At 47.1% G+C, this 14,246-nt stretch overlaps 1 protein-coding gene across 2 annotated transcripts in view; it reads right to left on the bottom strand.

The window, feature by feature from the left end:
• The window catches only part of LOC137348028 (1-phosphatidylinositol 4,5-bisphosphate phosphodiesterase delta-3-like), a 109,369-nt gene that overhangs the window by 58,538 nt on the left and 36,585 nt on the right, over window positions 1-14,246 (bottom strand). For both annotated transcript variants that reach the window (XM_068013112.1, XM_068013113.1), the window contains exons 2-4: window positions 12,938-13,087; window positions 11,380-11,608; window positions 7,394-7,523 (exon numbers count right to left, since the gene is read on the bottom strand). In XM_068013112.1, the coding sequence (XP_067869213.1) occupies window positions 7,394-7,523; window positions 11,380-11,608; window positions 12,938-13,087 (509 nt within the window). The remainder of the gene's footprint in view (window positions 1-7,393; window positions 7,524-11,379; window positions 11,609-12,937; window positions 13,088-14,246) is intronic.

The following is a 14,246-nucleotide window of genomic DNA, read 5'->3' as shown; positions in this document are numbered from 1 at the left end:
TACAGGCCAAAAGGGAGTTGAATACCAGGGAGAATAAGACAGCATGCCTGGAAGGTGGGCTGCCACAGATAGCGCCACTGACACTTTCTGGAGCCGACCCTTGACCTGGCCAGAGTGTCAAGCCACAAGGACAGCTACTTGGATCATTGGGATCTCTTCTGGTGCAGAAGTGACCTGTACAAGAGGGACAGGTTGCATCTAAACTGGAGGGGGACCAATATCCTTGCGGGGAGGTTTTCTAGTACTACTCGGGAGGGTTTAAACTAGTCTTGCAGGGGGCTGGGACCCAAAGTAGCAGTCTCTCAGATGAGATAGTTGAGGCAAATGTAGAGGTAAAAGCAAGCAAGTCAGTAGGCAGGCCGGGCAGGGGCAGGACAGAGAGCGTGGAAGGTCTGGTAGGCTAAACTGCATTTACTTTAATGCAAGAAGCCTTACAGGTAAGGCAGATGAACTCAGATCAGTACATGGGATTGTGATATTATAGCTATTACGGAAACATGGTTGAGGGATGGGCAGGACTGACCGCTCAATGTTCCGGGGTACTGATGCTTCCGGCGTAACAGAGGTGGAGGTAAGAGAGGAGGTGGAGTTGCACTATTGATTAGGGAGGACATCACGGCAGTACTTAGAGAGGATATCCCGGGGGGAATGTCCAGCGAGGCCATATGGGTAGAACTTAGAAATAAGAAAGGGGTGATCACTTTGACGGGATTATACTATAGGTCCCCTAATAGTCAGAGGGAAGTGGAGGAGTATATATGTAGGGAAATCACAGATAGGTGTAGGAATTATAGGGTTGTAATAGTAGGTGATTTTAACTTCCTTAATATTGACTGGGACTGCCTTAGTGCTAAGGGATCAGATGGGGAAGAATTTGTTAAGTGTGTCCAGGATAGTTTTCTGAAGCAGTATGTGGATGGCCCTACTAGAGAAGGGGCTACACTCGACCTCCTCTTAGGAAATGAGGCTGGGCAAGTGGTTGATGTGTCAGTGGGGGAGCACTTTCAGATCAGTGACCATAACCACATTTGGAGTACTGTGTGCAGTTCTGGTCACCGCACTACAGGATAGATGTGATTAAGCTAGAGAGGGTGCAGAAAAGATTCACAAGGATGTTGCCTGGTTTGGAGGGCTTGAGTTATAAAGAGAGATTGGATAGGCTGGGTCTGTTTTCCCTGGAGTGAAGGAGGCTGAGAGGGGACATGATCGAGGTATATAAAATTATGAGAGGTATAGATTGAGTAGATAGCCAGAGTCTGTTTCCCATGGTAGGGGTGACTAAAACTAGAGGGCATAGATTTAAGGTGAGAGATAGGAAGTTTAAAAGGGGATCAAAGGGGTAAATTTTTCACACAAAGAATAGTGGGTATCTGGAATGAGCTGCCTGAGGAGGTGGTGGAGGCAGGAACTGTAGCAACATTTAAGAAGCATCTGGACAGGTACTTGAATGAGAAAGGCATATAGGGATATGGAATTAATGCAGGCAGATGGGATTAGTATAGATAGGCATAATGGTCGGCATGGATGCAGTGGGCCGAAGGGCCTGTTTCTATGCTGTACGACTCTATGACTCTAACACTGGGGATGGAGAAACAGAGGTCCGCCACAGAGTGAAAATATCTCAACATCTCTAGGTTCAGGGGATGCACGGCAATGCTCCCCGTGCAACGAGCTGTCAATGCCGAAGCTGTCATTTCATTGTATTTAGCGGCATGAGCATCTGTGACTGTCCTGATCTCTCATCCCATCTACTCTTATATCTCCCATATAGGGTCAGCCGGAAAGCAGCACAGGAGGCCAGACTAAGACAACAGGTTTCCGAGGAGTCAGAGCGGCAAGACATTTTGGAGTCTGCCCAGTCACATCTTTCCTGAACCTCTCCACTAGCGTAGATACTCGCACCTCAGTGTAAAGGCCTGCTCAGGTTTGGAAAAAAAAAACCCGACCCGAACCAGACAGAACCTCTTTGGACCCGAGCCCAACCTGGCCAGAGTCCTTCCATTTTTTCCCGTGCCCAACCCGACCCAACCACCGGAATGTTCACTTTCTCCAGTTAACAGCATTCGTTTTACATCCATAGTGCACTCATTGTACTTACCACTTTTGGTTGGATGGAATGGAAGGAAGCTCCAGCATGAGCGCGATGATGTCATAGAGACGCTCACTCGCTTACTGCGCAAACTCAGAGTCTATGGAACCCCGAGGTATGTTTCCCTCCCTGACGTCCCAGACTCTCAGCTCAGGCAGGCTTTTCAAATTTTGATGCTTGCTTACTCAACTTCCCTTTTCCTCCCAGCAGAGCAAAAGGTAGTACTGTGTGTGACCCAGACCCAGCCCAGTCCAAACCAATCCGGACCTGGCCCGACCCTGAAAGCTGGACCCGGAAGACCGACTCGACCCGAACCAGACACGTCGTCAGACCTTTACCTCAGCGGGACTTCGTGCTTTATTAGAGTGTGAAGTGTACGTTACATCAGAATTGGGAGATTGAGAGGAGGCAGAGTCATACCAACATACGAGTTAGGAGCAGAAGTAGGCCATTCGGCCCCTCGAGCCTGCTCCACCATTCAATAAGATCAAGGCTGATCGGTTTGTGTCTCGAATTCTAAACTCCCTTCCATCCCCGATAACCTTCGATCCCCTTGCGTAACAAGAATCTATCTACCTCCGCCTTAAAAATATTCAATGACCCCACCTCCACCACCTTCTGAGGCAGAGAGTTCCAAAGTCGCACAATCCTCAGAGAAATAATTCTCCTGATTTCTGTCCTAAAAGGGCGACCCCTAATTTTAAAACAGTGCCCCCTCGTTCTAGACTCCCCCACAAGAGGAAACATCCTCTCCACATCCACCTTGTCAAGACCGATCAGGATCTTATCAACTTCAATCAAGTCTCCCCTCACTCTTCTGAACTCCAGTGAAAACAAGCCCAGTCCATCCAATCTTTCCTCATAAGACAACCCGCTCATTCCAGGTATCAATCTAGTGAACCGCCTCCAATGCATTTACATCCTTCCTAAAATAAGGAGACCAAAACTGCACACAGTATTCGAGAGATGGTCTCACAGATGCCCTGTATAACTGAAGCATAACATCCTTACTTTTATTTTCAATTCCTCTTGTAATAGGGGATAGCATTCCATTCGCCTTCTTTATTACTTGCTGTACCTGTGTACTAACTTTTTGTGACTCATGCACTAGAACACCGAGATCCCTCTGCACCTCGGAATTCTGCAATCATTCTCCGTTTAAGTAATACTCTGCTTCAGAGGATGGAGGACAGGCACAGCAGATGCAGAGCTTAGGGAGTCATAAAACATGCAGCTCTACCTGGAGAATCAGCATGAGAGGTGTTCCTACATGTTAGAGTTACCTGAGGCATTGAAGAGTCATGGGATGAGGATGGAGGAGTCATGTGCTCCACAATGTCTCTGTGCTTTGAGTGCATGAATTCCTCCATTGAGAAACTGGCCAACCTCATGGAGAACCATATGCGGCATCACTCTCAGTGGATGCAGGAACCATGTACTGACATGCACGGAGTGTATGCCACAGTCTGTAGCAGTGACTAGTCAGTGGTCAAAATGGTGCAATGAAGCATGGAGTGGATGCCAGCTGCACCCAGCTGGTGGTCCTTTCCAGCAATCAAGGGTGCCATGAAAGGGCTGAGGAAACAATGGGCGAAGCATCTGTGGAGTCACACCCTGTGACAGAAGTGGTCCTTGCAGTGCTGCTAGTACCCTGCTAGGGCCCTGCAGCCCCTCCACCCTGAGCTCGATGGCCAGAGGCATTCCAGTCTCAGACAGGCACTAGTGAGCAGTCTGACTCCACCTCACCCTCCGCCACAGGGGAAGCAACTTGTAGGAGTGGCCATGTGTACAGGCTACTGCATCGCTGATGTCACCTTGTGGGTCACTTGGGTGTTTCTGATGTAAATAATAGTGAGATGTTAAGCGATAAAGCACTAGAAAAAGTGCTGCAATAAGGCTGACTTGTGTGTTTCCCTTTCACGTTGGCAAGAGACAGGAGAATGGGAAGTGAAGGTTGGTAGAGTGATGGTGCATGCTGGTGCAGATTGTGTAAGCTGGAGAGTCTGCAGCCTTCCTGGCCCTCCTTCCTGTCCCCTTCACCCCAGTTAACCAGGCAGATGCTGCTCCTCATCACTAGTCGGAGCAAGCTTGGAGAAGCTTCATCCCATTTATTCTAATGCCCTTCCTTCGTTGGCAATGGAATGTGGGGTCTTTATGAAACTTCTGTGTCCACCCCCCCCCCATTCCCAACATGAGCCAATGAGACCTGTTAGAAGGACCCGATTCCACCCCCCCCCCCCCCACCACCACCCCTCAAAAATACCCTTGTCAAAAGTGCAGAGATACGAAAGATAATTCTTCTCACTCAGCACAACTGGCCACCCGTGAATGAAGGCCTTCCCTCAGCCTTCCCTCTTCAATGCTGCCTTCTGCTTTTGTCCCTTTCCAGCTCACTCCTGCTGCGTCACCCCCTCCTTCTGCATGGTGTGGTTCTGACAGTGTGTCGAACTCGCATCTTAACCAAAATACAAAACTGGCAACATTAATGGGCTTAACTGGCCATCAGTATAGAGCAGGCAGGTTGCCTCTTCCCACTCCTGAAACTACCATTTGGACATGGAGCGCGCCAGCTTTGCTTTGGGGAAACCAGCTGGCGATCCCAGGGTGGGTTGAAGTGACTGCCCGCCCTCACAAACTAATAAAAATCCTGCCCCCAGAGTCTGTCCAATGTTGACAGTCCAGGTTATCATCCTTCAGATATGAACCTATATAGGTGCAATACAGCAATAAAATGTGTCAGCTGAGGCTCAGTAACAGCATTTTGCTGTTCTCGTCCCCCCGACTCCAGGGACCGGAGCACAGGGACCGGGCGGCACAGTGGCGCAGTGGTTAGCACCGCAGCCTCACAGCTCCAGGGACCCGGGTTCGATTCCGGGTACTGCCTGTGTGGAGTTTGCAAGTTCTCCCTGTGTCTACGTGGGTTTTCTCCGGGTGCTCCGGTTTCCTCCCACAAGCCAAAAGACTTGCAGGTTGATAGGTAAATTGGCCATTATAAATTGTCACTAGTATAGGTAGGTGGTAGGGAAATATAGGGACAAGTGGGGATGTTTGGTAGGAATATGGGATTAGTGTAGGATTAGTATAAAATGGGTGGTTGATGTTCGGCACAGACTCGGTGGGCCGAAGGGCCTGTTTCAGTGCTGTATCTCTAATCTAAAAAAAAAATAATCAAGGGTGACGCTCCAGTGCCAGTACTGAGGGAGCGTTACACTGTCAGAGGTGCCGTCTTTCAGATGAAACATTAAACAGAGATCCCTTCTTCCTCCTCAGGTTAACTTGAAAGATCCCATGACATTATTTTGATCAGAGCAGGGGTGTTCTCCCTGTCCAATATTTAACCCTCAATCAACATTGCTAAAAAATTATCTGGGTCATTATCCCACTAATATTTGTGGGACCTGTTGTGTGATTGCCTTTAAGAGTGATGCACCTTTAAGATCTTAGTATGCTAATGAGCTGAATACCAAGATGCAGTCATGTGACTACTTGCCAGTTTCACTCGATAACTGACACCAACAGGCAAGTCCTGCAAATAGTTAGCTCTGCACTAGATATTAGTTTAGCTGTAATAAACCTATCTGAGATGTTTAACAAACTGGACTCCACACATCTCAGTTATGTTGCATTAGACAACATAAATAGCTTCTCATTACAGGACCAAACTGTGTGCAAAATGGCTGCCATATTTCCTGCACACAGTGACTACACTTCAGAAATACCTCATTGGTTGCTAAGTGCTTTGGGACCTCCTGAGGTTGTGAAAGATGCTACAGAAATGCAATTTTTCTAATATTTACTAAACAGACCAGTTTGTAACAAATATTGTAGTACTGTTGTATCGACCAGCTCCCCAGTTCTCCCCTCAGGCTGGATGCTGAGGCATTAGACCAATAGACACCCGGGGTTAAGGTTGGATCCCCCGTGGCACTATTCACTCTAATCAGCCCAGCAACATTCTCCCAGTTTCTCCGTCTTCGACGCATCTGCTCTGATGATGCTACCTTCCATGACGGCGCTTCTGGTATGACCTCCTTTTTCCTCAACCGAGGATTTCCCCCCCACTGTGGTTGACAGGGCCCTCAACCGTGTCCGGCCCATTTCCCGTACCTCTGCCCTCAACCCTTCCCCTCCCTCCCAGAACCATGACAGGGTTCCCCTTGTCCTCACTTTCCACCCCATCAGCCTCCATATCCAAAGGATCATCCTCCGCCATTTCCGCCACCTCCAGCATGATGCCACTACCAAATGCATCTTCCCCTCCCTTCCCGTCAGCATTCCGAAGGGATCGTTCCCTCTGCAACACCCTGGTCCACTCCTCCATTACCCCCACCACCTCATCCCCGTCCCATGGCACCTTTCCCTGCAATCGCAGGAGGTGTAATACCTGCCCATTTACCTCCTCTCTCCTCACTATCCCAGACCCCAAACACTCCTTTCAGGTGAAGCAGCGATTTACTTGTACTTCTTTCAATGTAGTATACTGTATTCGCTGCTCACAATGTGGTCTCCTCTACACTGGGGAGCCCAAGAGCAGACTGGGAGACCGCGTGGCGGAACACCTCCGCTCAGTCCACAAGCAGGACCTTGAGCTTCCGGTTGCTTGCCATTTCAACACTCCCCCCTGCTCTCATGCTCACATCTCTGTCCTGGGATTGCTGCAGTGTTCCAGTGAACATCAACACAAGCTCGAGGAACAGCATCTCATCTACCGATTAGGCACACTACAGCCTGCCGGACTGAACATTGAGTTCAATAATTTCAGAGCATGACAGCCCCCCATTTTACTTTCATTTTTAGTTGTTTTTTCTTCTTTACATTTTTTACAACCCTTTTTGGAATTAATTTCATTTCATCTTAGTTTGTTCAGTTTGCTTACCCACTGTTTTTTTTCATGTTTGCACTTGCTGCTGTTCAATATTCAGTCCGTTAACACCTTTTCTGTACTAATGCTTTGTCTTTCAACACACCATTAACACATTGTTTGCCTTTGCTCCATGACCTTTGGTCAGCTATGTGGCCTTATCCAATCTACTTCTCCTTTGTTATCTCTTGCCCCGCCCCCACCTCACTTGCTTATAACCTGTGACATTTCCAATATTTGTCAGTTCCGAAGAAGGGTCACTGACCCGAAACATTAACTCTGCTTCTCTTTCCACAGATGCTGCCAGACCTGCTGAGTTGTTCCAGCATTTCTTGTTTTTATTTCAGCAACATATCACACAAGCAAAGGGTCAGGTGTCACTGCATGAAAGGACAAATGTACAATGATGGATAAACACTCATTGATATATTGCTGGATCTTACCTGAAAGAGTGAGTTGACATAATCGTCATTTACTTTGAGATTGATCATCTTCAGCAGATTTTTCACTTCCTTGAAGCTGATTTTGTTGTCATTATTTTTATCAGCCTTCACTAGATGTTGATGGATCAAGGTGGCTGGATTTAAGGCAATAACTATATATATATATATATATATATGGTAAAATGGGCAGAGCAGTGGCAAATGGAATTTAATCCTGAGAAGTGTGAGGTGATGCATTTTGGGAGGACTAACAAGGCAAGGGAATATACAATGAATGGTAGGACCATAGGAAGTACAGGGGATCATGTACTTGTCCATAGATCACTGAAGGCAGCAGCACAGGTAGTTAAGGTGGTTAGGAAGGCATATGGGATACTTGCCTTTATTAGCCGAGGTATAGAATATAAGAGCAGGGAGGTTATGATGGAGCTGTATAAAATGCTAGTTAGGCCACAGCTGGAGTACTGTGTACAGTTCTGGGCACCACACTATAGGAAGGATGAGATTGCACTGGAGAGAATGCAGAGGAGATTCACCAGGATGTTGCCTGGGCTGGAACATTTCAGTTATGAAGAGAGAATGAAAAGGCTAGGGTTGTTTTCTTTAGAGCAGAGAAGGCTAAGGGGGAACACGATTGAGGTGTACAAAATTATAAGGGGCATAGATAGAGTTCATAGGAAGAAACTTTTCCCTTAGCGGAGGTGTCAATAACCAGGGGGCACAGATTTAAGGTAAGGGACAGGAGGTTTAGAGTGCATTTGAGGAAAAATGTTTTCACCCAGAGGGTGGTTGGAATCTGGAATGCACTGCCTGAAGAGGTGGTAGAGGCAGGAACCCTCAACATTTAAGTAGTATTTAGATGAACACTTGAAACGCCATAGCATACAAGGCTATGGGCCAAGTGCTGGAAAACGGGATTAGAATAGATAGGTGCTTGATGGCCGGCACAGACACGATGGGCCGAAGGGCCTATTTCTGTGCTCTATAACTCTGACTCTAACTAAACCAGCAGAGACTTAGTTAGGAAACTGTACTGGAATTTAAAATGGAACAGCAGTGCTCACAGCGCATGCACGAATACACAACTGGCTGCAAGGCTTGAAGGAGAGCGATAGGCCCAGTAAGTGCTGATACATTGCACTGGCTGACAGAAGCACAGGAGGCCATTTAGTCCATCATGCTCACGTAGGTGCTCGATCTCCAGCTGCAGCTCTCTACTCTAATCCCATCTCATCCTTTCTTTTGATATTAATCCAATTGCCTCTTAATGAATAATATAGCCTCTGAAGCAAACCATGTTTTTATAACCTTCTGTCTGAAAATACTTCTGCAAACTTAAAGAGACATCCTTCTTCGATAAGCAGCGAAATCCCACCAGCTCCAAAAGAACAAAGAACAGTACAGCACAGGAACAGGCCATTCGGCCCTCCAAGCCTGCGCCGATCTTGATGCCTGTCTGAACTAAAACCTTCTGCACTTCCGGGGACCATATCCCTCTATTCCCATCCTATTCATGTATTTGTCAAGATGCCTCTCAAACATCGCCACTGTACCTGCTTCCACTTCCATACTCCCCCAAAATCATCGCACTGAATATTTTCCCTCCATATCTACAATGCAGCCCACTGTCCTCTGCTCATTTCACCATTACTTAAAGAAAATTGTGCACAGATATAGAACAGAGCAAAAATGTCTGTGTGGATTTAGTGCATCAATCTCTGGAGCCAGAAACAGATACCATGGGATAAATTTACCAAGTCTGTGAGAAACCTTTCTGCCAGCAACAACTCAGAATGTTCGTGCTCACGTGTTCTCTTAAATCATTTTACCAGTACAGGGGTGAAATTCGACAAGGGGTGGGGGAGGGGTGCGGGTGGTGTCACCCAATGGCGGTTACGCACCTGCTGTCTGATAATTAGTTCCAATGTAGCAGATGCTATAATACCCTTCACTGCACAAGTCGAACTTCATCCCCAACATGTACTGACAGCCCTGCCTCTGCATTGTAATTTATTTTTTTTCTCAACATTCCTTTTCGCAGCCTCTGGAAGGCCATCTGGGTTATAATATATTTGGCAGCAGGCAGCCCAGTGAAATGAAGGGGCTGTTCCTGTTCCCCTCTGGGGTAGATTTAAGGTGTTCTGTAACATAGGCCTCATTTGTAAATCCACTGCAGATCTCTGAAGGTGGGAGTGCAGGTAACAAAGCACAGCTGAGATGTGGGTCTCACAACCAGGGGCATGGAATATAAAAGGCAAAGACTTCATGTTACACTTGTACTAGGCCAGGCCTTGGCTTGTGGAGCTTTGAACAAATACCATATTCATGAAAATTATCAGTAGAAATCAGAGTGTACTGTTAAAGAGACAGAAAAAGTCTTTCCTCTCAGACCTTCTATGGTCATTCCTTAATTTTAGCATCTGCTGAACCCAGTTGCTAAAGAAGCTGTGACACTCGTACACACTCATTGGGGGATTTAACCTGCTTTCTCCACCGTGTGGCCTAGGTTTTGTGCAGGAGGTGGGGCTCCAGGTGCCGGGCCAAAAAGGCGGTGGGAACCCCACCTCGGCCTTTCGCTCTCCCCGGCGTGATATCCATTGTTACGGAGGCAACATTTCTGGCGCTGGGATCTCCATCCCTTTAAAGACGGGGATCTCGCCTCCTCAGCAGTATCAACAGCACTACCAGGAGCGGTGGCCACTGCCAGTACTGTAGGGGCCTCGGACCCAGGACCAGGCCCAGGGCTGGAACCCGGAGCTCTGGTAAGTGAGGCGAGATCGCCGGAGCCAGGCCGGAAGGCCCGTGAAGGGTGTGGTGATTGGGCCACAGATTGCCATGGAGGAGGGACACCCCCTCCTCAAACCCGCAGGGAGGGCACCTCATTTTGCAAGGTGTTCTCCCCTTGTGGCAATGGCAACCCCCCACCCCCCCCCCCCCACCCCCACCCCCACCGCTGGTAAGATCCCAGTGACGGGTGGAAGAAGCCTTTAAGTGGCCATTAATAGGCCACTTAAGGGCCTCAATTGCCCTCGGGGAGGGAAGGCCATCGTCGGCCTACCCTGCCCCCAGGGCAATCACTTGGCGATGGGGTGGCAATGGGCGCTCCGCCCCCCCCTCTGTTGCAATTCTCCCCACCCCCCCCCCCCCCTCCCCTCCCTTGGTTCTGACCCCACCTCGGGGGCCCCATAAAATCCAGCCCTGTTCATCAGATGGCTCGTGCCTCTTTTTGGAGTTTGGAATCCCATGGTTTCCTTATGCAGCATTAACTGAAACAATTTAGGAATATAGAAACATGAGGAGGCCATTCAGCCCCTCAAGTCTGTTCTGCCGTTCAATTAGATCATGGTCGGATCTTCTAATATCCCTTAATACGCTTGCTGAACAAAAATCTACCAATCTGAATTTTGAAATTTTCAATTGACCCCCGGTCTCAACAACTTTTTGGGGGAAGAGAATTCCACATTTCCAGGACCCTTTGTGTGTGAAGAATGGTTTCCTGTCTTCACCCCTCAACAGCCTGTCTCCAATTTTAAGGTTATGCTTTTGTTCTGGATTCCCACATCTGAGGAAATTTTATGCAAGATGAACAGAAACTCCAGGCAAATCGATACAACACTCAACAAAAACCAGGTCATCAGGAGGTGTAGGTTAGGTGCTCAGTCACAGAAGAGAGAGTGGAAATTAGACAGGGATAACCCTGGGCCATACTAAACACCCTTTGCAGTAGCACAATAGAAGCAATTCTGAAATGTCTGTTTGGTTTATTCTTGGCCAAGTTTACCACATTGATGTCGAGTTGGAGGCTGTTTTCAGCTGTGTTTATATGGTTTACCACTGACTCAATTCATGATGCTGAGCATCATCAGCACCCAGAATCATTTAAAATAGCAGCAGGTCCTTGATGTACAATGACCGTGCTGGAACCCAATCTACTTCCCAGCCTACATCTTCCCCATTCTCTGTCTAAAGAACTTTACAAAGGATATTGTTCAATTTTCTCTTGCTGGCTCATGGTTTCTACTCTTCTAATCAGTTTTTTGAGTCCTTGAGCCCATCGCCTCCCTTCTTCCTCCGATGCTGCCACCAGGTCCAGGGTGGTCCGACTGCTCACAAACACGATGGTGAAGCATTGTTTCTCGGAGAAGCTGCTGCCATGTTTCTTCATCACCTCTGACTGGTGGCCCTCTTGGACATCCCGGATATCCATCACCGAAACTGAAATATCACACAAGAGAATAACAATAGACAAAGAGCTGAAAATCAGCCAGGAAAGTCTTCATGGACTGGCCAAAAATCTGGACTGAAAAATCAGGCAGGCTCTCCAACAGCTGGGCAGTTGGCACTGTCAGCTTACTGCCCGGGCAATGAAGAGGAAGGGTTTACCTGAGAACGACAATATTTACCATCCTGGTACACAAACACACACTCGTTCAACTCATACCACCTCCCCTGTTGTTAACTGTAAATCAATTGGATGTTAATTATATTTGGTGGTTGGCATTAATTGGGGCCTCACATGTGCTAAATAAATAGCAGCAGACTGAAAGAGGGGTTGTTGGTTGGAGGTGTACAATGTGTGTTTCTGTAAAGACTGGGCTCCTGTGTTCTATCGGATGCTGCCTGGCTATCTGAGTTTGAACATGGTAGCAGATGGTGGTTGCCTAGAAGGTGGAGGTTGGAAACAACAATATTTATTTTCTGTTAAGTTATAAATAAAATTAAAATCCTAGTGGTGAGGGGGAAAATGGCAGAAAGCAGGTTTAAATTGTTAGGGTATGATTACCCTCTGATATTCTCAGAATCTGAACCATATGACCAGTGGAAGAATGAGGTTGATATGTGGACACAGGTTTGAACTTTCTAATAACATTCCTGGATGAAAGGTGGCCTGTGAAATACCTATGAGGCCTGGTCAGAATTTGACAACTTTTTAAAAATGAATGGTCAATCCACGAAAGTGTATATCATGGACTTTAACGGATTGTATAAAAGGTTGACAAAGCTCAAGTTTGCAATCCCTGGATTTGACCCAGCGTTTAAAATCACTAGATTGTTCTAAGGGGTCTCATCTGGTCCTATCTGGCATACAGTTCTCCGAGAAAGAGACTCTGTTGAATCAGATGTCTGCTATCTTAAAAGAAAATCCTGGGGAAACCTTCATGAAACAAATGACACATTCTGCCATATTACAAAGAACAGAACAGAAGGCTCAATGGTTACCAGGTTTTGAAACAGTCCGGATACTGGACACAGGTATCAATGCAATGGAAGGATGACAGACAGGCAGAATGGTAATGAAAGCACATATAACAAAGCTGGTTATATCAGAAGACAAAATTGGAACTGTCATAATGGGTGAATAAATTCTAGAAATGCCAAAGCAAATGTTGACAATGGCCTGTGCCATCTCAGGGAACTCAGGGGAAGCAAATGCTGAGACCATCCCCTTCTTCACAGGATCTCTCTGTCCTCGGTTCCTCAGGATAACACATGGTTGCGAAAGCAGTAATGAACACAGTGCTGTACCCACACGGAGATACTCACAGGTGGGTGCCTTATTCCTGGACTCACACCAGATGGACAGTCCATCCTCCTGCAGTTTCATCCATCGATTCTTCTTCCATGTAGCCGACTTGACTTTTTTTAACTTGCTGCCTTTCAGCATGAATTTTACATCTTCATCTTCATGCAGTCCTGAGAGACAGGAGAGCAAAGGTCAAGACCGCTGAGGCAAAAAAAAAGTTACCAGGAATAATAAAGAACTGTCTGGGCAAGGGGACATATCTGTCTGGGCTGGGCAGGAGAGGAGAGGAGAGAGGTGGGGAGACAGGTAACTTCAATGTGCCAGTAACTCACTCGATCACTAGAAAACTTGAATACACAAAAGGTTCATTTTCTGACTCTGTGCTCCCTACAGGATGCTCTGACTACCAATAGCACATTTTGGCAATTTTAAGTACACGCCACACAATTTTCTGACAAGACTCAGAATTTTTGATATATACTCCAAGTACAAAACACCCCACTGGCAGTCAGAATATTACCCTGACAAACTGCAGATTTACATGGAGTTTTGGGACTGTCAGACTCTCCGGTGACACAGGGAGTCCCGTGACTCCAACACCATGTTTAATATCAGACTGTAGTCTCTGTCAGTGTGATTTGATAAAATGGATGGTTGACATTACAATAAGCTGCAGCCAGCTCCAGACCTGGAAACTGTTGACTGGACACACTGGCCCATTGATCGAGTAATCTGAGGGCAGAGGTAGGGGACAAAGTTTTCTTTGTGTCTGAGAGCCAGTGTCCTAAAGAAAATGATTCCATCATTTTAGCACCTCATATCTTTCAATGGTACAACAAAGAAACAGAAGATATTAAAAAGACAATACTGTTTTTGATATCAGAGAGGCTGTTCATACTGGCTGATGCAGGGCACGGAGATGTGGTGACAGTGGGGGAGGTCTGGGGGATGGGGGGGGTGGGTGGTGCTACAGGGAAGGATTGGGTGCAGCAGTGGAGGATTGGGAGATAAGTTATAAAAGCAGAAAGTTTAATGAATTGTGTGCCGCTCCTCTAAGCTTTTCCCAGAGCCCCCACTGTGGGGAGGGGCTGAAACGGTGCACAGTATTGTAGACACAACCAGTTCAAGGCTTTGTATCAGATAAAAATCTATTTTCTAGCTTTGTATTTATTTATCGCAGCATATCCAAACACTCAGCTCATACAAACTAGAAACAGAAATAGGCCATTCAGCCCCTCGAGGCTGCTCCGCCATTTGATAAGATCATGGCTGATCTGATTGTGGCCTCAACTCCACTTTCTGGTCTGCCCCCAATAACACTAAAGTCCC

Source organism: Heterodontus francisci, chromosome 33 (assembly GCF_036365525.1).
Source record: "Heterodontus francisci isolate sHetFra1 chromosome 33, sHetFra1.hap1, whole genome shotgun sequence".
Classification (NCBI taxonomy): domain Eukaryota; kingdom Metazoa; phylum Chordata; class Chondrichthyes; order Heterodontiformes; family Heterodontidae; genus Heterodontus; species Heterodontus francisci.
Note: the sequence above shows the minus strand (reverse complement) of the source record. Positions and strands in the feature narration are given on the sequence as shown.